The 24,574-nt window shown below is 44.7% G+C and overlaps 3 protein-coding genes across 3 annotated transcripts; all 3 read right to left on the bottom strand.

Annotated features, from left to right (window-relative positions):
* Positions 1 to 48: 48 nt before the first annotated feature.
* Positions 49 to 3,829, bottom strand: LOC146385122 (GTPase IMAP family member 9-like). Its single transcript, XM_084929920.1, has 4 exons — positions 3,767 to 3,829; positions 3,531 to 3,621; positions 2,735 to 2,830; positions 49 to 2,249 (listed from the first exon to the last, which is right to left on the bottom strand). The coding sequence occupies exons 1-4, from the start codon at positions 3,827 to 3,829 to the stop codon at positions 1,609 to 1,611; spliced, it is 891 nt and encodes a 296-aa protein (XP_084786046.1). The 3' UTR covers positions 49 to 1,608.
* Positions 3,830 to 4,384: 555 nt separating this feature from the next.
* On the bottom strand, positions 4,385 to 5,761 carry LOC146385121 (GTPase IMAP family member 9-like). The gene is made up of 2 exons (XM_084930700.1): positions 5,668 to 5,761; positions 4,385 to 5,223 (listed from the first exon to the last, which is right to left on the bottom strand). Exons 1-2 carry the CDS (start codon positions 5,759 to 5,761, stop codon positions 4,385 to 4,387), a joined length of 933 nt encoding a protein of 310 aa, XP_084786826.1.
* Positions 5,762 to 22,461: 16,700 nt separating this feature from the next.
* Positions 22,462 to 24,245, bottom strand: LOC146385120 (uncharacterized). Its single transcript, XM_084929918.1, has 7 exons — positions 23,960 to 24,245; positions 23,773 to 23,843; positions 23,424 to 23,600; positions 23,099 to 23,160; positions 22,961 to 23,023; positions 22,817 to 22,876; positions 22,462 to 22,734 (listed from the first exon to the last, which is right to left on the bottom strand). The coding sequence occupies exons 1-7, from the start codon at positions 24,130 to 24,132 to the stop codon at positions 22,462 to 22,464; spliced, it is 879 nt and encodes a 292-aa protein (XP_084786044.1). The 5' UTR covers positions 24,133 to 24,245.
* Between the last annotated feature and the right edge of the window lie 329 nt (positions 24,246 to 24,574).

Below are 24,574 nucleotides of genomic sequence, written 5' to 3'. Positions count from 1 at the left end.
AATGTGTCCAAGTGCTTCAACTAATGTCACCAGAACATATGAGGGGCAACATGCTTCTACACCAAAAGGTCCCTGGCAAGTCCTCGCTCTAGTCTTTGCTTCCCCCTGCACATTTACTCTAGGTTTCCTATCTTATTGATGTAGTAATACCATCCATTGAATATTACTATGTTCTCTGTTTAACCTAGAATTTCCCTGACTTGGAATCGATTCTAACTCGGGTCATTAAAGAGAGAATATCTTCTCTGAGTCACATATTAGTTTCTTTAAATTTTTGTTCTCTTTCACATAACCATCAAAGGATTTACCCTCAAGCAAAACAGCATCTGTAAGCAGGACTATGGTTTATGTGGAAGCATCTGCAACAACAGTATCCTGAATCCGCTTCACAGTGTCCTGCTACTCTTGTCTGAACCTCAGTTCAGACTGATCACTAAAAGGAAAGTGTGATGTCCAAGAACTGATTGCTCAATACACTCCTCAGTGTTTACTGTCACTTCATCTTTGCCACTGAATGGTGTGCTACAGAATAATTCAGAAAGTCTGCAACTCTACTGTTGAACTGATACACTTAAAAAACCAACCAAATATAATCTAGAATTAAATAGATATCATCACTTACAAAGAGTGTAAGCTTATGAATCATCTTAATAAAAAGTAGCTCAGTGTGCCCTAACTAGTACAAATGAGTGGCGGAGACATTAGAGGTCTTTCTGAAAGTGCTATAATTAAGTTCAAGGATATAATTCCTCCACTGTTATCCTCTTTACTCCAGCTCCCTACCACCGCTGTTTGTTTCACACAGCAAAAATGTACAGTAAAGCTAAAGACATTTTGTAGCATTATGTTTCAGATTTAATGTAAGATAATATACAATAATATTATTTAATATCTATTCCTATTTCAAAATATACAAATAAAAGCTTATTTTTTCAAATCAAGCCAATTTCACTATGCCTGGTGTGCAGAGAAAAATTACATATTTGTTTGGTGGTGTGCCGTGTGATTTTTCTAATGTGAAATATGTGCAGTGGCTCCAAATGGTTGGGAAACACTGTCTTAGAATATACACCACCTGGAGGAAAATGCGGTTTTGAATTGGCACTATATACATAAATTTGAACTGAACTAAATGAGGATGGTTCTACTGTGGTACATTGTTACGGTGCGATGAATTTAAAATATTAATATATCTACAAATCTGTTTCACAGTTGTTTCACATATTCTTAAATTGTGATTTGACAAAAAATACTCTATTAAAAAACAGTCACATTAGATTAGAAATAAACACAACATAAAGTAAATATAAAGTGAATTGAAACGTAATTTAAAACCACCTAATCCCAAATGACAAAGATTTGATGCCCAGTGTGTTAGCCATTATATATTGGCCTTTTTGTTTTGTAAAGGTGTAAGGCCCGAGTAAGCATACTTATTATGCAATTAAAGCCAAGTCCTGAAGCTACTGCCACGAGAAAAGGTGAGGTATAAAACAGCCCTGCACCCAAAAGTGCTGCAGATGTATATAATATCATTTTACACCACTCTTTTAATTTGATCCTCTCCTCTTCTTCCCTTTTTCTTTGCTCTTCCTCCCTCCTCCTCGTTTACCTTTCTTCTTCAAGCCTCTTCTGGGCTGTCTCATACATCTCATTGGTGTAGTGACTTCCTCCATTCAATTCCACCATTTCCTCTATTTTATCTAGAAGATTTTTGACCTGTTTTCTGCTTTCTTTCTGATTATTGATGAGTGAATGGTACCTTCCTCCACACTTGTTTATCAGTGTTCTAAGATGTATGCTTTCTTTATAATAGTCTTCCACTGATTTATCCTGCAGCAGGTCACCATGTGTAAACAGAACTATGATGTATAGGGAAGCTTCGGAACCAAAGTTATCTTCAATCCACGTGACAGCATCCTGTTCCTCTTGTGTGAACCTTGACTTCAGGCTGATGACTAAAAGGAAAGCATGGGGTCCAGGAACTGACTGTTCAATGCACTCCTCAATTTTTGCTTTCACTTCATCTTGTGTTTTGCTTGTGCCAAACAGTCCCAGAGTGTCAATCACAACAATTTTTCTTCCACTTTTGTCTACCTCTTTTCTGAGACAGCTGTCAGTAACAGACTCAGGTGAAATGTCCTCTTTGAAAGCATTTGTATCCCCCAGAATGGTGTTTCCAGACGCACTCTTTCCTGATCCTGTTTTACCGACCAGGATGAGTCTCAGTTCTTTATGATATGCAGAGTCTGTGGAAAATTAATGATAACATTTGAATTATGTGAAGGAGTGTGCATGACTGACACGACTTTTGACAGTGATTCTGTGCTTGCAGTTTTTATGTCCTAGTAACCTCTTAATGTTACTGTAGAAGTTAATAACTGCACAAATAAGTGGCTGAAGGCACTTCACTGTATAGTCTTGAGACTTGCCATTAAAGTGAGTTTGACTGTTCATCTTAAGAAACAACATTCAACTTTATTTGTTTTATATACATAAATATATGTTTTCAAATTCAGAAACATTAAACTGACTCCAGAAAACAGATTTTATAGATGAACAAGGCAAAGTACGAAACTAATTTGCTAATAACGTGTTAAATAAAATATATGTTTATAACATGTTATAAACAAATTTTCTGCAAATGAAGTCATTTATACTGCAACATATGTGAACACTTGTTATGTTTATGTATTCATGACAAACCGGCTATACAAGTTCTTATTCTACTTACCTTTGTGTTGATTTTGCCAGTGAGCAGTTTGTCCACATAAGGATGGATCCTTGGATCCAAGCTTTTGCTGCCAACATTTCAGTAAACGCTCAAAAACTTGACCAAGAAAAGAAAAAAAGGAAAAACGTTAAAGGAAAGTCTTTCAAACCAGATAGCAAGTAAAAGTTTATGAACATACACTGGCGTACAATATGATCCACAGGCATAAACTGAGATTTAGAAATGTGTACAGTCATTTGTGTGTAACTTCTGAGGACTCACAAATGCGTGCACCCATCCACATACACAAATATGAAGCAATTTGACAATACGTAAAATTATTCAACAAATGCTTCCCTCCGAACCTAAATTAATAGTGACTATTTACGCAAAATTTATTAAGGTGAGCTTCACGGATCGGATAAATGTTTGAAAAAAACAAGTAACGCCCGCTTCGCTCACTTACAGAACTTTAAATGCGCGTGCACCAATCGCCCAATGTACAAAGCTGGCAGTCTGAACTGTTGTTAAATTGATATTCTACTAATACTATTACTGCTATCAGTTGACAAAACATTAAACACCTTGTTCCTCCCCTAATGGAGATTGCGCACAGGGCACACAAGCTGATGAACTAAGTGATCCGGGCTAAATGCTACGTCAAGGTAAACGGTGTTACCACTAAAGACGACGTACATCTATTTCTAAGAGCTGTGCAACACAGCCAGGAGCCTTACGAACATAACACCAGGCCCTTTTAACTCACTAATGGTGAAGAGACGTTATAAAACAAGTGTTTCGGCAGGTTGCCACATACCTCTGTTAATTTCCACCACGTTTGCAAAAGTTCCTAACGAGTTCTGTCCGCACTTCACAAAAAAACCTCCAGCTTGTTTGGCGCTGTGAAGCTTTTAATATGAAGCAGCAGCAGCAGGAAGGTGATAGGTTTGTATCAGCGGTAGCTTCACCAGTTTTGAAACAACTGTTGAATTCAATTGCAGTGCAGGAATCGTTCATCTATCAAAATATTTAAATGTTTTATTTTGAAAGTACCGGTCCAAGTGCTTCCTCGGGTGTGCAGTGAGCTGTTAGGTCAGCAACTTTCACGACACACATTAATTTCACTGAAAAACACTACTTAAACCAATGAGGAATGACTGACTGGGGAGGCTAAGTATGAAAATGAAAACCAGCCATTATAATTTAAACATTTATTTTATTGTTGCAAAATTATACACTGAGAAACCTTTGAATAAACAAACCCCTGCCCCTAACAGAGAAAGCATGCACATTTTAATTTTATTTTAAAATTAACAAAGTAGTAGTTCAAGTAGTGATTGCTGAAAACTATTTCTAAACTCACTCCTGGATCTTTTTTTTTAATTTCCTTCCAAGTTCCTCTGTCTATATGACAGAAGATGATAGAAGTTGAGTTATACTAAGGATCATATAAATGACTCAGTAGAGTAAAGTAAATATGCTATATGAACAGACTACAAACTATTTGTTTATTAAGTAGTCAGTTTTATGTAACACAAACCCTGTCAAGTGATTGGTCAGAAATCGCACCACAGTATTATATAATAAAAAGTACAATCATCACTGGATGCATGACTTATTTTTTTCTTTGCTGGAGGAGTGGTGTAGGTTTAGTGGTCCTATCTCATACACTTAAGTAAACATTTCCATTGTGCAATTTAACTGAGAATATCCAAGTGCTCCCCCTATTGCCATGAGAGCATATGATGAAAGGTATGCTCCTGTACCAAATAATCCCACGGAAGCGATACCAAGCAATTTACACCACTCGTTTAATTTGATCCTCTCCTCTTCTTCCCTTTTTCTTTGCTCTTCCTCCCTCCTCCTCTTTTCCCTTTCTTCTTCAAGCCTCTTCTGGGCTGTCTCATACATCTCATTGGTGTAGTGACTTCCTCCATTCAATTCCACCATTTCCTCTATTTTATCTAGAAGATTTTTGACCTGTTTTCTGCTTTCTTTCTGATTATTGATGAGTGAATGGTACCTTCCTCCACACTTGTTTATCAGTGTTCTAAGATGTATGCTTTCTTTATAATAGTCTTCCACTGATTTATCCTGCAGCAGGTCACCATGTGTAAACAGAACTATGATGTATAGGGAAGCTTCGGAACCAAAGTTATCTTCAATCCACGTGACAGCATCCTGTTCCTCTTGTGTGAACCTTGACTTCAGGCTGATGACTAAAAGGAAAGCATGGGGTCCAGGAACTGACTGTTCAATGCACTCCTCAATTTTTACTTTCACTTCATCTTGTGTTTTGCTTGTGTCAAACAGCCCTGGAGTGTCAATCACAACAATTTTTCTTCCACCTTTTTCTACCTCTTTTCTGAGACAGCCGTCAGTAACAGACTCAGGTGAAATGTCCTCTTTGAAAGCATTTGAATCCCCCAGAATGGTGTTTCCAGATGCACTCTTTCCTGATCCTGTTTTACCAACCAGGATGATTCTCAGTTCTTCATGATTTGTAGAGTCTGTGGAAAATAATGGTAACATCTGAAATATTTGAAGGAGTGTGCATGACTGACGTGACTTTTTAAAAACTTGTCTTAGGGTAAAGTGAGAAAAGTCTCTGATACAGTTGAAGCTTTCCAGGTAGGTTCACTGACACTAGTGATTCTGTAGTCTCATACTTGCAGCTTTTATATGCTGGTGACCACTTAAATTAAAGTTGTTGTAGATGTTCACTGAAAAAAAGCCTGACTCCAAAAACAGATATGTTGGATGAACGAGGCAAAGTCCAACACTAGGTTAGTTGTTCATATGTGTTCACTAAAAATATATTTAAATAAACACAATAAAATATATTATAAACAAATCTTCTTCAAATTAAGTCATTTATACTACAACATAGGTGAACACTTGTTATGTTTATGTATTCATGGCAAACCAGCTGTACAAGTTATTATTCTGCTTACCTTTGTATTGACTTTGGCAGTGAGCAGTTTGTCCACATAATGTCAGTAACACAAGCAGGATGCATCCTTGGATCCAGGCTTTTGCTGCCAACATTTTAGTAAACTAGCAAAAAACTTTACATAGAAACGAAAAAAGGAAAAGCATTAAAGGAAAGTCTTTCTAATCAGATCGCAAGTAAATGTTGAACTACACTGAAAATATATGTTGAATAAATCATGCCCCAAATTGGTTGTTTATACAATTAAGCACTGTAGACTTTTTACAGAAACTCTATCAATATAATCCGTCTTCTACTGAAAGATTTAACCCATGTGCAGCCCTGGGCCTGGACCAAAAGAAAAAAAAAGAAAACGCTCAGGGAGCGGGGTCACGCAGGCGAAACGGGAAAAAGGGCTGCGGCGGCGGCTCGGGGTGGTGGAGGTGGGGGTCAGGCGGACCCCCGGCTAAAGCGGGTCTCGTCGCAGCATCAGACAAAGACACCTAAATGTCTGTAGCCCTCCATCGATCGCGACGGCGGCCGCGCGGATCGAAAATCCACGCATAGTGTCGGAAGACGTCTCTCGCTGTGTATCTCGTTGTTTCTGGGGTGGCGTTTGAAGCGCGGCGGGTTTTCTCGGCTTTGCAAACGGAACACGCGCACGTCCCGTCAAACGGAGCCACGGCTTGAACCGGTGCGTTTCTTTTGTGTCTGTCCCAGTAGCGACTGCCGGGTGACCCCTGAACAACACGGGGACGCTCGTTCGGTTTCCGCAACGATCGCTCCTCCCCCGGTTCGCGTTCTCTGATTGGTCCGATTCGGAGACCGGGATCCCCTCGTCGCCGTTCTCGCCGTCGTTGCTGCCGTCGCGACCGAACGGGTCCATTCCCAGTGATGTGAGCTTTGGAGAAAGAGCTCGTAAATGTCCCGAGTCGTCGACGCAGACGCGCTCGGCCTACGAGTAGTCGTTGTGTCAATAGGTAGCTTTTCTCGACCATCTTCGGTGGTGGAGAGGGAGAGAGAGAAAGACAGAGAAAGAAAGAGGGGTCAAGCGGACACCGGTGGGCCCCGGTGCTCGCCGTCGGAGGGGTCTCGTCGCAAAACCGGAGGGCGGGCCGCGGCGCAGTTGGGGCAGTACGTGAGCGCGCACCTCGAGCACACATGCACGCGGCAGGCGAAGCAAACGATCGGTCTTGACGTCCTTGCTCCTGGGACAGACGCGGAACCTCTGCCTCTTGACCGGGGTTTCCCGCGGCTCGTCGCAGCGGGAATCGGGAGCGGAGAAGGCCTCTCCTTCTTGCCTTCCTCCTCGCGTTCCTCGTCGTCGCCTGGCCTCGAGCATCGGGAGAACGAGCGCTTTGCCCAGTCGCTCGAGGAACAGCCTTCGTTTGTTGAGTTTGCCCGACATCCAGTCCGGGTGGATCTCCCTCCAGAGGACGAATGCGTTGTAGGCCGCCACGTCCACCATGTTGTGGAAAAGGGCCACGGGCTACCTAGAAGTCTTTCTCCTGCAGCTGTAGGTCCCCACAACCTTGTCTAGGTTGTCGACGCCTCCCTTGGTGTGATTGTAATGCAGCACCATTGAGGGTTTCGCGGGGCCGCCGCCGGGGTTGCTGCTCGGCTCCAGCAGCGACCTGGAGGGCCCGACGTAGCGGGGAGAGGTGGTGAGGAGCAGCACGTTCTTGTTCTTCTTTGCCACGTAGGACAGGACGACCGCGTTGGGCGACCAGCCGTCCGGGCCGCCGCGGAGCACCGCGGCCTCGGCGGAGCCGACGGCCCTGCCCTTGATGCAGCGCAGCTCTCTGGGGATCTCGGGCCTGTTGGCTCGGAGGGTGCCCAGCATTGTGTGGCCTCTTTCGCGAAAAAGCCTCGTCACGAGCTCGCGCGACGTGAAGAAGTTGTCGCAGGTGACGTTGCGTCCAGGCGCCAGTCCCTCGGTGAGGTCCATGACCACTCGGGCGGCCAGGTTCTTTTCGGGAGGACCGAGCTTGTCGGGCTTGCCGGCGTACACCTGCATTTTCCACGCGTAGCTGGACCGGGCGTCGCACGCGACCCATATCTTGATCCCGTACCTGGCCGGTTTGCTGGGCATGTACTGCCTGAACGGACACCTTCCTGTGGGTGATACGACAAGAAACCAAGAGAGAGTTCAGAAGGTGTCCGAGTTTCACAAACACGCAGGCAGAAAACCAAATAAAAGTACACAAAAAAATCACCACAGAGAGACAGTCGGACACACATGCACCAAGAGAGTGAAAAAGTTCAGAACGTATCTCAGTTTCACAAGCACACAGGGAGAAAAACGCCCCCCCCCCCCCAAAAAAAATACAAAAAGTACAAAAAAAAATACATTGAGGAAAACCGAGTATCCATCCCATACGTCCCATCATCATCATCATCATCACACAAACCTCTAAACGGCACCAGTCTCTCGTCCACGGTGACCTCGGATCCCGGTCGGTACATGAGAGGCAAGCGCCCGCACCACTCATCCCACACCGCTCTGACCGGGGCCAGCTTGTCGTATTGACCGCGGTCGTTGCGACGCCTGGCCTCTCTGGTCTCTTGGTCGTCGAACCGCAGGGCGCTCGAGTAAGCCCGGAAGGTCTTGAGCGGCATCGTGGCTCTGAACACAGACCTGCCGCTCTCTGCATCCCACAGGCTCTCGCAGGCCTCGCCTCGCGACCTGTACACGCCGGCGAGTATCAGCAGCCCCACGTAGGCCTGGAACTCGGCGCGGCCCATGGGCTTCCAACCGTCGATGGCGGTGCGGCGCCTGGACGCTTCCAGGTTGGTCATCGCGACCACGGCGTCCTCTATCTCGGGCGGAAAGTACGCCATGAACGAGGACGCCTCGTCTCGGACCGCGGCTAGAGCCTCTTTGGTGGGGCCTCTTCGCTGCTCGAGGTCGCGGGGTTTGGGATAAATCGACCGCGACGATTGCTCGTCCTCGTCCTCTTCTTCTTCTTCTTCTTCTTCTCCATCGTAGTCGTCGGTGTCATCTTCGTCGCTACCATCTTCGTGGTAATCGTCATCACCGTCATCACCGTCATCGCCGTCACCTTCGTGGCAATCACCTACAGCTTCGTCGTAATCTACGTCGTCGTCTTCACCGTAATTATCATCGCGACCATCATCACCGCCATCCTCAGTGCCCCCCATAGCATCCTCGTCACGAAGCTCGGCCTCAGAGTGCTCGTTGTCATCTTGCGACTCTTTTTCCGAGTCATCTTCCGAGTCGTCACCCTGGTAATTTTGCGATGAGATTTCAAAGCCGGATGCTTGTGCCTCGGACCAAACAAAGGCAATTTTCTCGTCATGTTCAACCTCGTCAGTTAGATGGACACTGACTTCTTCTTCTTCTTCTGTCTTTCTGGAGAAGATTTCGTGTTCGGACCTGTCTATTACGTGACCACCGGCGACCGTGTTGTCTTCTGCGTCTTTGCTGGCTAGGCCTTGATAATGAAATGTAGCGGGTCGTAATAGAGTAGCAGGAGCAGCAGCAGCAGCAGTGCACGATGTGCCTAAGTTTCTTCCGCTGAAGGAGCCGCGGTTTCCCCAAGAGGTTTGCGACGCTGACACAGATGTTGATGCCGTTGATGCTGCTACGCCTCGATCCCTCCTCGCCACCCATGGCCTGGTGCGGGACATGTCCTTGTCGGTGGTGTGCTCTCTTTCTGTCTTTCTGGCTGGCAATTTGTCCGCAACCCCGACACGCTTAGTAACTCGTATATCGCTACCTTTACCGATGTTGCGGTGGGGTATTTCGCTACCCCGCGTTACTCACATCAGGGTATTTCGTTACCCCTGTCTCATCACCTCGGGGGTATTTGCCGACCCCTTAGTAGCCACAATGGGGGACATTTCGCCACCCCAACGCACATTCGTAAGTTACGATGGCAAACACTGGGGTCTGGAGGGACCCCGAACCACCGGGGCAAACAACTCTCAACTTCACATCATCGTCATCATCATCATCATCATCATCATCATCATCGCCTCCTTCTCGTCCTCCTTCTCCTTGGTCCTTCTGCCCCGCGCTTCTGAACGCTCAGCTTTACAGAGGGCGGTATTCGCGTAAACCGGCCTAAGTGAGGACCGGGGAATCTCTCTGCCTCCCAGTCCTCCTACCTCCTTCTGCTCCGTTCTCCTGTTCCTCGCAGGCGAGCGCTCAGGCGGATGGGCCCCGAGTTACGCGTAAACCGGCCTCAGTGGGGACCTCGGGCGCTCTGTGTTCCGTGGGTACTGTGTGACCCCTTAGTAATCACGATGGGGTATTTCGCAACCCCAATGCACATTCGTAAGTTACGATGGCAAACACTGGGGTCTGGAGGGACCCCGAACCGCCGGAGGAAACAACTCTCAACTTCACATCATTATCATCATCATCATCATCGTCTCCTTTTCGGCAGTGTTCGCATAAACGGGCCTCAGTGAGGACCTCGGACTCTCCCTGCCTCCTAGTCCTCCTTCCTCCTTCTGCTCCGTTCTCCTGCTCCTCGCAGGTGAGTGCTTAGCCTTATGGGCCTCGGGTTACGCGTAAACCGGTCTTCGCGAGGACCGGGGATGCTCTCTACTCCACGATTACTATGGGGTCAAAGTGTACCCACGATGGGTATTTCGCAACCCCAATGCACATTCGTAAGTTACGATGGCAAACACTGGGGTCTGGAGGGACCCCGAACCGCCGGAGGAAACAACTCTCAACTTCATATCATCATCATCATCATCAATGTCTCCTTCTCGGCAGTGTTTGCGTAAACCGGCCTAAGTGAGGACTTCGGACTCTCCCTGCCTCCCCGTCCTGCGACCTCCTTCTGCTCCGTTCTCCTGCTCCTCGCAGGGGAGGGCTTAGCCGGATGGGCCCCGGGTTACGCGTAAACCGGCCTAAGTGAGGACCTTGGGCTCTCCGTTGCTCCTCGTCTTCCTTGCTCCTTCTCCATCGTTCTCCTGCGCCTCGCTAGTGAAAGAGCAGCTGCTTGGCCTGCCTATTACGCGAACACCACCCTCCAGTTTGACCTCAGGCTCTCCGTGCCTCCTCATCCTCCTTGCTCCCTCTACATCCTTGTCACGCTCCTCGCTAGAGTACGCTTAGGTTTGCAGAGGGTGGGTTTCGCGAACACCCCCTTCGGTGAAGACCTTGGGATCTCCATTGCTCCTCGTACTCCTTACTCCCTCTACATCGTTCTCAAGCGCCTCGCTAGTGAAAGAGCAGCTCTGTGGCCTGCCTATTACGCGAACACCGCCCTCCATTTGGACTTCAGACACTCCTTGCCTCCTCCTCATCCTTGCGCACTCTACATCGTTCTCAAGCGCCTCGGTAGCGTACGCTTAGGTCTGCGGAGGGCGGGTTACGCGAACACAACCCTCCATTTGGACCTCGGACCCTCACTCTCACAGGCCCCGCTGGCGAGCCCTTAGCTTTGGGGAGGGCGGGTTTTGCGAACACCACCGTCTGTGAGGAACCCAGTACCTCCCACACACACACACACACACACAGGAGGCAGTGAGGAGTAGAAGGAGGTTGTTGCTACGCCTGCGTCGCGAAACCAGGGCTCATTGTGTGTGTGCCCGGAGCAGCTACGGGGGAAACACATGGGACAACCAACCAGTTTGGGGCCATGGTTTATTCAATGTGTATTTTCAGTGTGGTTTAACTTGCTAATCTGATCTGAAATACTTTCCTTGAATGTGCCTTAATTTCACCTCTTTTTTCTTTCTTCTTTTCTTAGCTTACTGAAAATATTGGCGACCAAAGGCCGGATCTAGGGATGTGTGCTGCTTGTGCTACTGGCGTTATGTGGGCAAACTACTCGCTGTCAACATCGATACAAAGGTAAAGTGCAATCCCAGGGTTGTGTGCTGCTTGTGGTACTCGCTTTATGTGGACAAACTGCTTGCTGTCAACATCAATAGAAAGATAACAAAAGAATAGCCTAGTGTAACGTAGTGTTTTATGGGGGTTTTTTCTAGAATGATTCAAATGTTACCATCATTTCCCCAACCCCGCAGGCTCTGCGACCCGTGAAGAACTGAGACTCCTTCTGGTCGGTAAAACAGGATCGGGAAAGAGTGCGTCCGGAAACACCATCCTGGGGGATGCGAACGCTTTCAAAGAAGACGTTTCGCCCGAGTCTGTCACCGACAGCTGTCTGAGAAAAGAGGCAGAGGGCAAAGACGGAAGAAACATCGCTGTGATCGACACTCCGGGGCTGTCTTCTGGATGAAATAGATGAAATGGTGGATTTCAGTGGAGGAAACCACTACACCGACGAGATGTATAAGGCGGCCCAGAGGAAACTAGAAGGACAAAGGCTGAAGGGGAGAAAGGAGAAAGAACAAAGAAAAAGGGAAGAAGAGGAGAGGATCGAATTGAAGGAGCGGTGTAAATTCTTCGGCCTCCCTTCCTTGGGATTATTTGGCGCAGGAGCGTACTTTACATCTTATGTTCTCATGGGGCTCGGTGGAGCCCTTGGATATTCTCAGTTAAATTGTACACTGTCAATGTTCGCTTAGCTAAACCCACCCTGTTTCTCCTTGTTAAACTATGAAGGCTGAGTTTCATTTCACTTGTTTTCTAGGATTTCTAGTTCCAATGCAGTCTATGTACTTACTTACTTACTTACTTACTTACTCACTGAATGTTTGCCTATGCTGTAGCTGTTCTATGAAGTTGCTATAAAACAACAAAAAAAATAGAAAAAGATGGACTCTGCACCCCTAAGTCGCGACGAGGAGGACCGTTCCTCAGACGGCACAACTGACAGTTCCTCGGAAGAGGGGGAGATACTGTCCGACGCGGAGTGTGATGCGGCGGCGGTGGCGAGCGGCAAGACGCCAAGCTTGACGGTTGGGCGTCTTCTTTACTCGTCGATACCGTGAAAACTGCGGTGTATCACCTACTCGACCTAGTGATCAACGAGTACCGCACCGAAGCGTGCAACGGGTGCAAGACCAATCACCCCAGCCAGAGACAACACGAGTGTCTGCGAGTCTTGGACGATGACTTTTACGCTGAACATTATTACAGCATCAGGAAAAGACTCCTTACGCCTCGTTTCATTCCTTCCATTCAACGTCTCCTGATCGCCCGCAACATGAAAAAAACGCACCCCCCCTATTGCGCATGTCCCTAAATGGTATGGATAGGTCATCATTTCCCTCTGTGGCTGCCACTCCCGTTTCAATTTTTCTCCTAGTTTCGGGCAGGCTCTATGACGTTCGTCCACAGGAGGCGCTGTACAGCACCGAGCGCCTGAAACACGGACAGTTTGTTGATATTTTTTCATGTAAACCTTTTTTTTTCATGTAAACCTGTTCTTGACATATCTACTGAGATTCGTTTGTCTTGAAAGGCTGATTCAACCCCGTTGTTGACTTTTATTTTGCCTTCCAGATTGCCTCAGTTGTATCGTGAGTGTAATTTCAAATAAAATAAAATAAAACTCAGGAGCGTCTGTGTGTTGTATTCTTCTTCTTCTTCTTCTTCTTCTTATTATTATTATTATTATTATCATTATTGTGATTATCATTATTGTGATTATGCTTCATTTTCATGTACTGGGGTATCAATGACCCCCACGCTGCCGCAGCAGCTTCTGTGCGTGGCCCCCAAGTGCTACGTTTTCTTTCCCGATCCCCTGACGAAACCCATTAGAATTGCTCTGGGGCACTCGACGACCCCAAATGATCGTTCTGTTTTTTTTTCATTTTCATTCACCTGTCTCTACTGAGGGTGGGGTACTCTGGGACCCCCGGGGTCTGGGGCTGCCCCGAAGGGGAGCACAAGGGTTAGAATCGCTCTGGGGCACTCGACGACCCCAAATGATCGTTCTGTTTTTTTTTTCATTTTCATTCACCTGTCTCTACTGAGGGTGGGGTACTCTGGGACCCCCGGGGTCTGGGGCTGCCCCGAAGGGGAGCACAAGGGTTAACAGCGGCCTCCCATGGACGAACGTGATAGAGCCTGCCTGAAACTAGGAGAAAAATTGAAACGGGAGTGGCATTCAGGGAGGGAAACGTGGGTGTACGGGGCGCGGGAGCCAACCCTGATGCGCGGCCTGTGAAATGCGACCCAGGGGTACTCTGGGACCCCCGGGGTCCGGAGCTGCCCCGAAGGGGAGCACAAGGGTTAAGCATTTTATCAATATATATTTCGTTAAATATTTACAAGAAATCAGGCATTATACAGTGTAAACTTCAGTCCAGTGTGATTTGGATGCTCACCAGAAAATTTAGCCAGATATCAGCTGGGTTTAGATACAGTTCAGATAAGTTGGGAAATTCAAATTGTTACTGCAGCAGAGTACACAAGGCAGGAACAAATGAACACATGCAACATACCTAACAGCAATAATGCTTTGCAAAAATAGAAGAAATATAGACTATGCAGGTACAATGAATAGATATGTACTTATATATGTAAATCACTCTATCTATCTATCTATCTATCTATCTATCTACACATACACACACATGTACACACACACACACAAATACACACACATACATATACAGACATACATATATACACATATATGATGCAATTATACAGATTACTAGTAGAAGAAGAATGAAACATAGTGCAGTGTTTGGGTGTTAATAGTAGCAGGTATTTAGTATTGCACACTGATATATGTAAAGACCCCAGTGTGTTCATATGTGGTGTACATTCACTGCTGTTGTGCAGTGTACAGTCTGACAGCAGCAGCAGCCTGTCACTGAAGGGACTGCTCAGTGTTGTCAGGGTGACCTGTATGGGATGGATCGAAGATGGAGTATTTTAATCGAGTATACAGGGAGTGCAGAATTATTAGGCAAGTTGTATTTTTGAGGAATAATGTTATTATTGAACAACAACCATGTTCTCAATGAACCCAAAAACTCATTAATATCAAAGCTGAATGTTTTTGGAAGTATGTCTGTGAAGGTTCTCAGTCATCCAGGTCATCGTAGTCAAAGGAGCTTGCAAAGAAAAGCGTCTGGACTTCTTTAAGTTACTTGAAGACGTTTCACCTCTCATCCGAGAAGCTTCTTCAGTTCTAAGGTCAAATGGTGGAGAGTCCCAGATATAAACCTAGTGGGAGTATCCCCCCACAGAGGGACAAAAGGACCCCCTGATGATCCTCTAATCGCCTGAGCCAAGGTGTGAAAGCGGGTGTGGGTCCCAATCAGCCAGAGTTTCGGGTGTGTTCATTGTGAAACCTGGCCCCACCTTATCATGCGAATTCCTGAGGTCAGATGGCCCAGGATGTGAGTGGGCGTTAAGGCGTCTGGGAAGGGATCTCAAAACTGGATTATAGATGGCAGAGAGTTGGTGTCGTAAACCCCCGCCTCTGTTCAAAGATGGTCGCTCACAGTGGACATAGATGGCTTCTTTCACTCCTCTTTCAAACCATCTGTCCTCTCTGTCCAAAATGTGAACATTGGCATCCTCGAAAGAGTGTCCTTTATCCTTAAGATGCAGATGGACTGCTGAGTCTTGTCCTGTGGAGGTGGCTCTTCTGTGTTGTGAGAGTTTTCTCCAAGCATGACATCCCGGTGCATTTCAGACCCAGCAACACGCTCAGACAAAAACTGGTTCACCCGAAAGACAAAACGCCAAAACACAGACTTAACAATGTGGTGTATGCTGTACAGTGCAGCGAGAAATGCCCAGACCTCTACATTGGAGAGACCAAACAGCCACTTCACAAGCGCATGGCACAACACAGAAGAGCCACCTCCACAGGACAAGACTCAGCAGTCCATCTGCATCTTAAGGATAAAGGACACTCTTTCGAGGATGCCAATGTTCACATTTTGGACAGAGAGGACAGATGGTTTGAAAGAGGAGTGAAAGAAGCCATCTATGTCCACTGTGAGCGACCATCTTTGAACAGAGGCGGGGGTTTACGACACCAACTCTCTGCCATCTATAATCCAGTTTTGAGATCCCTTCCCAGACGCCTTAACGCCCACTCACATCCTGGGCCATCTGACCTCAGGAATTCGCATGATAAGGTGGGGCCAGGTTTCACAATGAACACACCCGAAACTCTGGCTGATTGGGACCCACACCCGCTTTCACACCTTGGCTCAGGCGATTAGAGGATCATCAGGGGGTCCTTTTGTCCCTCTGTGGGGGGATACTCCCACTAGGTTTATATCTGGGACTCTCCACCATTTGACCTTAGAACTGAAGAAGCTTCTCGGATGTTTTTGGAAGTAGTTTTTAGTTTGTTTTTAGTTTTAGCTATTTTAGGAGGATATCTGTGTGTGCAGGTGACTATTACTGTGCATAATTATTAGGCAACTTAACAAAAAACAAATATATACCCATTTCAATTATTTATTTTTACCAGTGAAACCAATATAACATCTCCACATTCACAAATATACATTTCTGACATTCAAAAACAAAACAAAAACAAATCAGCGACCAATATAGCCACCTTTCTTTGCAAGGACACTCAAAAGCCTGCCATCCATGGATTCTGTCAGTGTTTTGATCTGTTCACCATCAACATTGCGTGCAGCAGCAACCACAGCCTCCCAGACACTGTTCAGAGAGGTGTACTGTTGTCCCTCCTTGTAAATCTCACATTTGATGATGGACCACAGGTTCTCAATGGGGTTCAGATCAGGTGAACAAGGAGGCCATGTCATTAGTTTTTCTTCTTTTATACCCTTTCTTGCCAGCCACGCTGTGGAGTACTTGGACGCGTGTGATGGAGCATTGTCCTGCATGAAAATCATGTTTTTCTTGAAGGATGCAGACTTCTTCCTGTACCACTGCTTGAAGAAGGTGTCTTCCAGAAACTGGCAGTAGGACTGGGAGTTGAGCTTGACTCCATCCTCAACCCGAAAAGGCCCCACAAGCTCATCTTTGATGATACCAGCCCAAACCAGTACTCCACCTCCACCTTGCTGGCGTCTGAGTCGGACTGGAGCTCTCTGCCCTTTACCAATCCAGCCACGGGCCCATCCATCTGGCCCATCAAGACTCACTCTCATTTCATCAGTCCATAAAACCTTAGAAAAACCAGTCTTGAGATATTTCTTGGCCCAGTCTTGACGTTTCAGCTTGTGTGTCTTGTTCAGTGGTGGTCGTCTTTCAGCCTTTCTTACCTTGGCCATGTCTCTGAGTATTGCACACCTTGTGCTTTTGGGCACTCCAGTGATGTTGCAGCTCTGAAATATGGCCAAACTGGTGGCAAGTGGCATCTTGGCAGCTGCACGCTTGACTTTTCTCAGTTCATGGGCAGTTATTTTGCGCCTTGGTTTTTCCACACGCTTCTTGCGACCCTGTTGACTATTTTGAATGAAACGCTTGATTGTTCGATGATCACGCTTCAGAAGCTTTGCAATTTTGAGACTGCTGCATCCCTCTGCAAGATATCTCACTATTTTTGACTTTTCTGTGCCTGTCAAGTCCTTCTTTTGACCCATTTTGCCAAAGGAAAGGAAGTTGCCTAATAATTATGCACACCTGATATAGGGTGTTGATGTCATTAGACCACACCCCTTCTCATTACAGAGATGCACATCACCTAATATGCTTAATTGGTAGTAGGCTTTCGAGCCTATACAGCTTGGAGTAAGACAACATGCATGAAGAGGATGATGTGGACAAAATACTCATTTGCCTAATAATTCTGCACTCCCTGTATAGTGAACTCCTCTGACAATCTGAGTAATTGGATAACGCACTGTTATTGAAATTTCCAACTTCTGAGCCACAGAAAGAAATAACAGGCTTCATTAGGTTACCTTCCACTTGTTGACAGCAACTAAATAAAACCAACATATCCACATAATAACACCTTAAAGCAGGGGTGTCAATCTTAAATGAGCTGTGGGCCACTGCTGGTACTGTCATGTCATTGGAGGGCCACTTTAGTGTTCAAGTAGTACAAAAACAAACAAACAAGAAAACACCCACAAATCTTTCAGAAAATGTAGTGTTTTGTTTGTTTGTTTTAAGTTTCAAATATTGTATAACAAAACTGCAAATGCGAATGCAAAAAACTTCTCACTCGTAACTAACTGAAACCTTCTTATTGAACTAACAAATAAAAAGGAAAGATACTCTCTTTCTGGCCAGACACGTGGAAGCATTTCTACTATAGTTTTGTCCATATTTAACAAAATAAAAATGTAGACATAAGTGAACACATTAGTTTTTGACTGCTAGTGAAAATTGTTTTCTTCACATATAACTCTCTCACTGAACTAATACAGCCAATCCCTCAACATGTTTTTACTCTGCTCATATTGCCCTCATTTTAAAACATTTTTGCTTTTTAAACAACTTATTTTCAAATTGCACTCAACAACAAAATCCCCCGTAACAAAAACTAACTTCAAGGGCCAAATTGTATTTCCTTTCTTCACGTCAACAGTAGGGGTGGCAAGTAGGGGTGACGTGGGCCGCAAGTGGCCCCCGAGCCGCCAGTTTGAGACCCCTGGTTTACCTACTGTCACTGCAGTGATATTAGCGTTTTTGTTTTGAAAGGTTACTAGTGGATGCTGGCAACAATCTTGGAAGAGAACAATACAATCTGTTATAAGGCCTTCATTGGAAAATTGTGTATTTGGAATGTAATACCAACATGTAATTTGAAGATAACATATAGTCAAAGGAGCTTGCAAAGAAAAGCGTCTGGACTTCTTTAAGTTACTTGAAGACGTAACTTAAAGAAGTTGCAAGCTCCTTTGACTACGATGACCTGGATGACTGAGAACCTTCACAGACAAGATAACATATAGTATTTCAGTGACCAAATAGTATTTGGGTAAAAGTCACTGAATAGTGTTGGAATAAAGTGTGAAAATTGTGAAGGATTAAAATATCCAGGAGCTCAAATTGGATATTTTGTTTCAATCAAACTTTATCAACACAAATTGCACAGGTTTATTGAATATGAATAACTTCACCTCAGTTGTTTAAGCTCCTGCCAAAGCAAAACATCTGTGTGCAACCAGTGTCCACTATTGAATTAAGTAAACCCAACATGTTTTTTTTAGTGCATAATCACATTTAGTGTAATAAACTATTAAACCAGAATTACATATTAGGATTTAGCCAAGTGTTAGGATGTAATGCAGAGTAGTATTTCTAGTAGGCTTTTTTTGATATGCCTGTTTTCATTTTATTTTCTAATTTTTAAAGAAGGCTTTAGAAAGGTCAAAATAAATCTTCTGTAAGGGAGTATTAGCTATTCTAGTAGAATTTATTTTACCAATGCAAGGGTGCATTAGTACCTTGTAATACAACATATCTATTTCATAAAGGGCGAACACAAATGTCCAAAGAGACTTCCTGGCAGCTGCCATTTTAAGTATAACCTCTGGTACGGGCACGTTCAGTTTGCAGCAGCTATATAACAGTGGCCTCTAGAGGTGTTTACACACTATGACCAAATCAGACAATGCAACACAACACGCAGGTCGCCCCAATGAATTGATTAGGCTGGTAGCAGTGACTTGTTAACTTATCATTTATCAAACATATCTCCCATGAATGATATGAAATAATTTAGAGACATAACATTGACTAAACAAAGTAGAAGCTGCAATCAGTTTGTAGGAAAGTGAGTTTAATAAGAGTAGGTGAAATAATGCAGTAATTTCTTAGATTTTATAATCATTTTATAAATCATGTTGGCTACAGCCTATTTAGCAGTGCAACAAGAGCATTAGACAAACAAACAAATAAATAAACAGTCAGCAAAAACAAAAAAGTTAGTACCCAGGGATAAAAATGTTGAGTATGAAAGGGAAACCTAATGGACAGATGTGATGCCTGAACAGTGGTGGCTTTAAGTGATGTATCAACTTAAACATGCATCCACAGTCTATGTTACATAAGTACAATGATCGGCGGTGACGGTTGGCGCCACTTTGGAAGCAGAAACTGTTGGTTTGAAAGCCTTTAGTGTCTCCTTGTGGCGGGACTCTTATACTGTACTGTGAGATGTCGAGCAGTGACACCCCCCCCTCGGTCACTCTGGCTCCTACCTCAAAGCACACTGTGCGCTGTTGATCTTACGTGCTGCACAATAATATTCAATATTTAGTATTTACTGTTATATTCACATAGATCATCGCGATGATGTTATTTATTATATTGCTCTCTTTTTTTTGCTCGTTTTCTCTTTTTTCTTTCCTGACAGGTGATCCAGGTGATTGATATATGTATTTTTTTTGTCTGTTTGTTTTGTTGGTTTTTCTTTTTTGTCCTTTATCATGTTACTCTTCCCCGCTGTTTTTCTTTTCCTCTTTCTTTCTCCGTTTTCTTTCCCCCAGTCAAATCTGTCCCATGTTTAGCAAGTGAAAATAAAACAAAATAAACAACAAAAGCAAAGGTGAATCAAATAGATCAATATGGCAAGACTGGGATGGTCCATTTGGTAAAGTAAATCTGTTGGGCATCTTTCTTTGTCTTTACACAATAATTCTGATGGCAAAAGAACCAAACAGGACAGGCAAAAAAAAAAAAGAGATGTTGAGCAGTGTCAGTAGTATGCTAGTTTAAAATTTCTGGGGTCACCATGAAGAGCTCACTTCCTTTCTTGCTCAGTGTGTAAAATGTGGTACTTAATGGATTGAAAAGAAAAATGATGGCACCCTTGTAGTTCACACAGGTGGTGATGATTCAGGGTTTTAATTTGTAAGGTTTGAATTTTGAGCCATCATAAATTTTAAAACAGGAAAGTATAATATTTAACATATGATAAGTCAAAGCTAATATAGCTGCTCATATATAGCTACTTATAATTTGAAGAGCTGCCTACACCAATGAGTAGACTTCCCAGAATGGAAACAGCACTCTTTGTGTGGTTTGAGAAAACAGTCAAGTTGTTAAGAACTATGACTGAGAAGAATCCGCCTGTGTACAGCAGCAGGCTGCCTTCCTAGAATTTGGATATCCCCCGTGCGCTCGTCTCTGCATTATGTGCATTACCTCTCTTGGAAAATTAAAACCACAGCAGCTTTTTATAGTTTTCTTCATTCACTATCAGCTTACACCAAAAGTCTACTCTGAAGAAGATTATTCAAAACATGCAACGCAGTCACCAATCCCAGCAAATTCACCCCTAAGTCAGACTGTACAATACAGAAAATAAAAGAGCTACAGCTCAGACTCTACAGGCTTCAGTTAGCATGTTAAATGTGAAAGTTCAGTTAGAAAAAGACTGAACAAAAACGGCCTGAGTTTAGCAATTAACCAAAGTGACAAACATTGCTCTAAATAATACTCCCCTAATCCAAGAAGTCACCCAAACCTGGATGTGGATTTAGAGGCCTGGGCCCTATTTCAGGAAGCCGGTTTAGTGCAAACTCTGAGTAATTACACCCTGAGTGAACGAAAACTCTGGGTCTTCGGTTTCACAAAGCGAGTTCAGATGAAGCCTGAGTGAGTCACCATGACGACACACTCCGTGAAGCTAACCTGCCCCCTAGCAGCTTTACTGCAACTAACCCTGACTGTCCCCGCCTCTTTGTCGGAAACCTGACTGTAGGAAGTGTCAGACATGGCGTGCCCCTTCCTTGAAGAGCCAGTAGATGTTGGAGCCCAAATTCTCCGCAGAGCTCTCCGCCGGGAGAGAGTGGTTAGAGCGCGTTTGGACATATTATCATTCCCTGATGATTTCCTGTGTGAACGTTACCGTTTCTCAGCACAATCCATAATTTATTTGGATAACATCCTCAGGCCATATATTGCTCATGTGACACATCGCGGACATGCTCTCAGTTCATTACATATTATTTGTACTGCACTCCGTTTTTTGCAAACGGGAGCTTTCTGTACAATATTGGTGACGCTGAGCACGTTTCCAAGGCTACCGTCTGTCGGGCAGTCAGGAATGTTACAGTTGCACTGAAACGTCTCCTGCACTCGTTTGTGGTGTTCCCCGGTCACAGACCCACAAGATTCATCAAAGAGGGATTCCACAAAATTGCAGGTATCAGGATGAACAAAACCTAATCCATGATGTGGTGATACTTGAACTACTACTTACATGTTGCAGCTATTTTCAGGGTTCCCAGGCGTGATTGGCTGTATAGATGGCACCCACATTCCAATCATTGCACCCTCAGTAAATGAAGGGGACTATGTGAACAGGAAGTCTTTCCACAGCATCAATGTACAGGTACATAGTTCCCTGTAGCATTTCACACTAACAAGTGATGTCATTATAGTAATGGATGCTAATTTGTGTTCTCTGCACTGTGAAGATCATATGTGATGCTGCCAACATCATCACAAATGTGGAAGCCAAGTGGCCAGGCTCTGTTCATGACTCACGAATTTTCCGTGAATGTACACTGAGCACCAAATTTGGACATGGTGGGTCGAAAATACTTTGAAATATACAGAGACCAATTGCTACAGGGACGTTTGCACTGACGTGTATCCTTCTGTCCTAGGAGAGTTCACTGGCCACTTGCTTGGTGATAGGGGGTATCCATGTTTACCCTATTTGCTTACCCCTTACCCTGACCCTGAACCGGGCCCACAGCAGCGATATAATCTGGCCCATTGCAGGACACGGGCCAGAGTTGAAATGACCATCGGAATGCTCAAGGCCCGGTTCCAGTGCCTGCAAAGACTCAGGGTCGCCCCAGAAAGGGCATGTGACATTATTGTGGCATGTGTGATTCTTCACAACATTGCCACAATTAGAGGAGAACACTGTCCATCTGAACCAGACATCAGCAGTGATCCACACGATGTACATCCTGACCCACCCACGAACATAAAGGATGGAAGAGTAGTCAGAGACACCATATGTCACAACCATTTCCTGTGACCCGTCACCTCAACATGTTACAAGACGAATACACATATTTTTTGGTCAACTGGCTTTATTGGTCGCCCTGTATGTCCTGTACACAAGGTATAAAAAGGTATATTAGTATGTTGTACAAACACTGACATAATTCGTCCATCTCTGACCACTTCACCCACCCTTAACTGTTGTTCCAGCAGTAAAATCTCCAACTTGGACTTTTGGATCTGCTGCTCGAGGTGTACCATTTCCATGTCGCACTTCTGTATTTTCTTGACCAAATATGTCTTGTACAGCTGCTTTACAGGGAGCTATTGCAACACAGGACATAGCATTGACATCCATAGTACATGCCTACTTAGGTTGGTTGTGACTCAGTGCTGAACATCCTACTGTGGAAAGGTTTGTTGGAGGAGTGGCTGGACCCTCTTCCTCTTCATTTCCATCATCACTCTGTCAGGGACATAGTACGTCCATGGTGTTATCATAGTACCACATTGTATTCAGTTGTTATATTTTCCACTGTAAGATGTAAACCTCATGGTGTGTCTCTGTTGCTTCCTCCTCTGTAACAGCTGTCACTGTTTCGTCATCATTTGCCTGTAGTGGAGACATTAACAACATTGCTGTTCTACTGTTGACACATGTAGTCTGTGGAGTATTACGAGTACTCACAACTGCATGTTGGTCTGGCTCAACAGGGGGCTGCACCAGATGCAGTACACCATCACCATCAACTGAAAGAATATGAGGTTCATACAGGTCACTCATAACTTACAAGGGCCCAACTGGCAATTAACAGACATACCAATCACCGTACACCTCATTGTCATTATGCTCTCAAAGACAACCGACACTGAGGGAAGGCAAAATCAGTAGGACAATAACTTCACTACAACATAGTTCATTTTGGTAAGGAGTTCATCAAATGAATGTGTCGCACTGCAAAGGTGACTGTGAAGAAAGGATGTATGCACATCATGTATTGTTTTGGATTTACCCCTTATGTAGGCACTTGTGTCTTGCGGGGTTATTGCCTCAGAGGATGTCCCCGCAGAGATGCCTTCAGCCACTGGGCGCCCACTGTTTTGGCTGAGGGCCAACTGCTCAGCCTCTGTGAGTGGTGGTGGTGGAGGACCCCCACCTGTTTTTCGGGCTTCCGCTTTTTTTCTGTTGGCTATAACGGCTCACATTTGAGCATACAGAGTAAGCAAATATGTACTTGTAATGTGCTCAGATAATTTCAATGAGTGCTTACAGAAGGACAATGAATGTAGCCTCTAACTGCAATTGATTTGCATGGGACAAACAGACCAAGCACCATGGCTCGTAATACAATTACACCTCACCTGTTTGGACTATATTTTTGTATTTCATTTTTACTTGCTGCCAGGAACGTTTGGGGCCTGTTGGGTTGCACCTGCGCTCACATCACATCACAACATTAAATGTATACAATGATAATAGATAGGATATAGTACATTACCGTGTTAAATGGGTGGAGATCCCTAGATCAATGTTTACATTTGCACTCACGCATTGACTCTGTCGGCTATGTTTTGCCATGCATGCTCCCTTTCTTTTGCAGCTGTGGCTGTGTTACTTTTTTTCTGCAAGATGTGCATGTTGTCGGCATATGCTGCCATCAGGGTTTCGGCCTCAAGCGCTGTGAAATACGTCGACCGCACCTTCTTTCCCTCCGTCTCCATGGTGACTCGCTTGATCTGTGCTCCACTGATCAGGGCTTTATGTATCCTCGTGCGCGCGCTTAACTTGGGGTTGACGCAACTCCGCGTTGATTGAACTAATTGTTATCAGCCTTTCTGAAACCGAATATTCCAAGTTGGACAGTTCGGGGTTACTCAACCCTGAGTATCATTTTTCACTCTGAGTTTTCTAAACCGGCTTCCTGAAATAGGGCCCTGAGGGCCATCTCACACATTTATTCAGAATAAAACAAGTTTCAATTAAAATTAAACAAATCAAAATCTTGTGGATGTATGCCTTTTACATGTTGGTAAAATGTTTAGGATGAGATGGAGATATAACACTCATGCACCCTGAAAATTATAAAGGTCTAAACATGTATCAAAGGGACTCAATGGATTTCTATGGGGCAAACGTACTTAAACTAGCCACTGTGACCATTGA

This window comes from Perissodus microlepis, chromosome 6 (assembly GCF_051167445.1).
Source record: "Perissodus microlepis isolate ML-2025 ecotype Zambia chromosome 6, ASM5116744v1, whole genome shotgun sequence".
Lineage (NCBI taxonomy): Eukaryota > Metazoa > Chordata > Actinopteri > Cichliformes > Cichlidae > Perissodus > Perissodus microlepis.
Note: the sequence above shows the minus strand (reverse complement) of the source record. Positions and strands in the feature narration are given on the sequence as shown.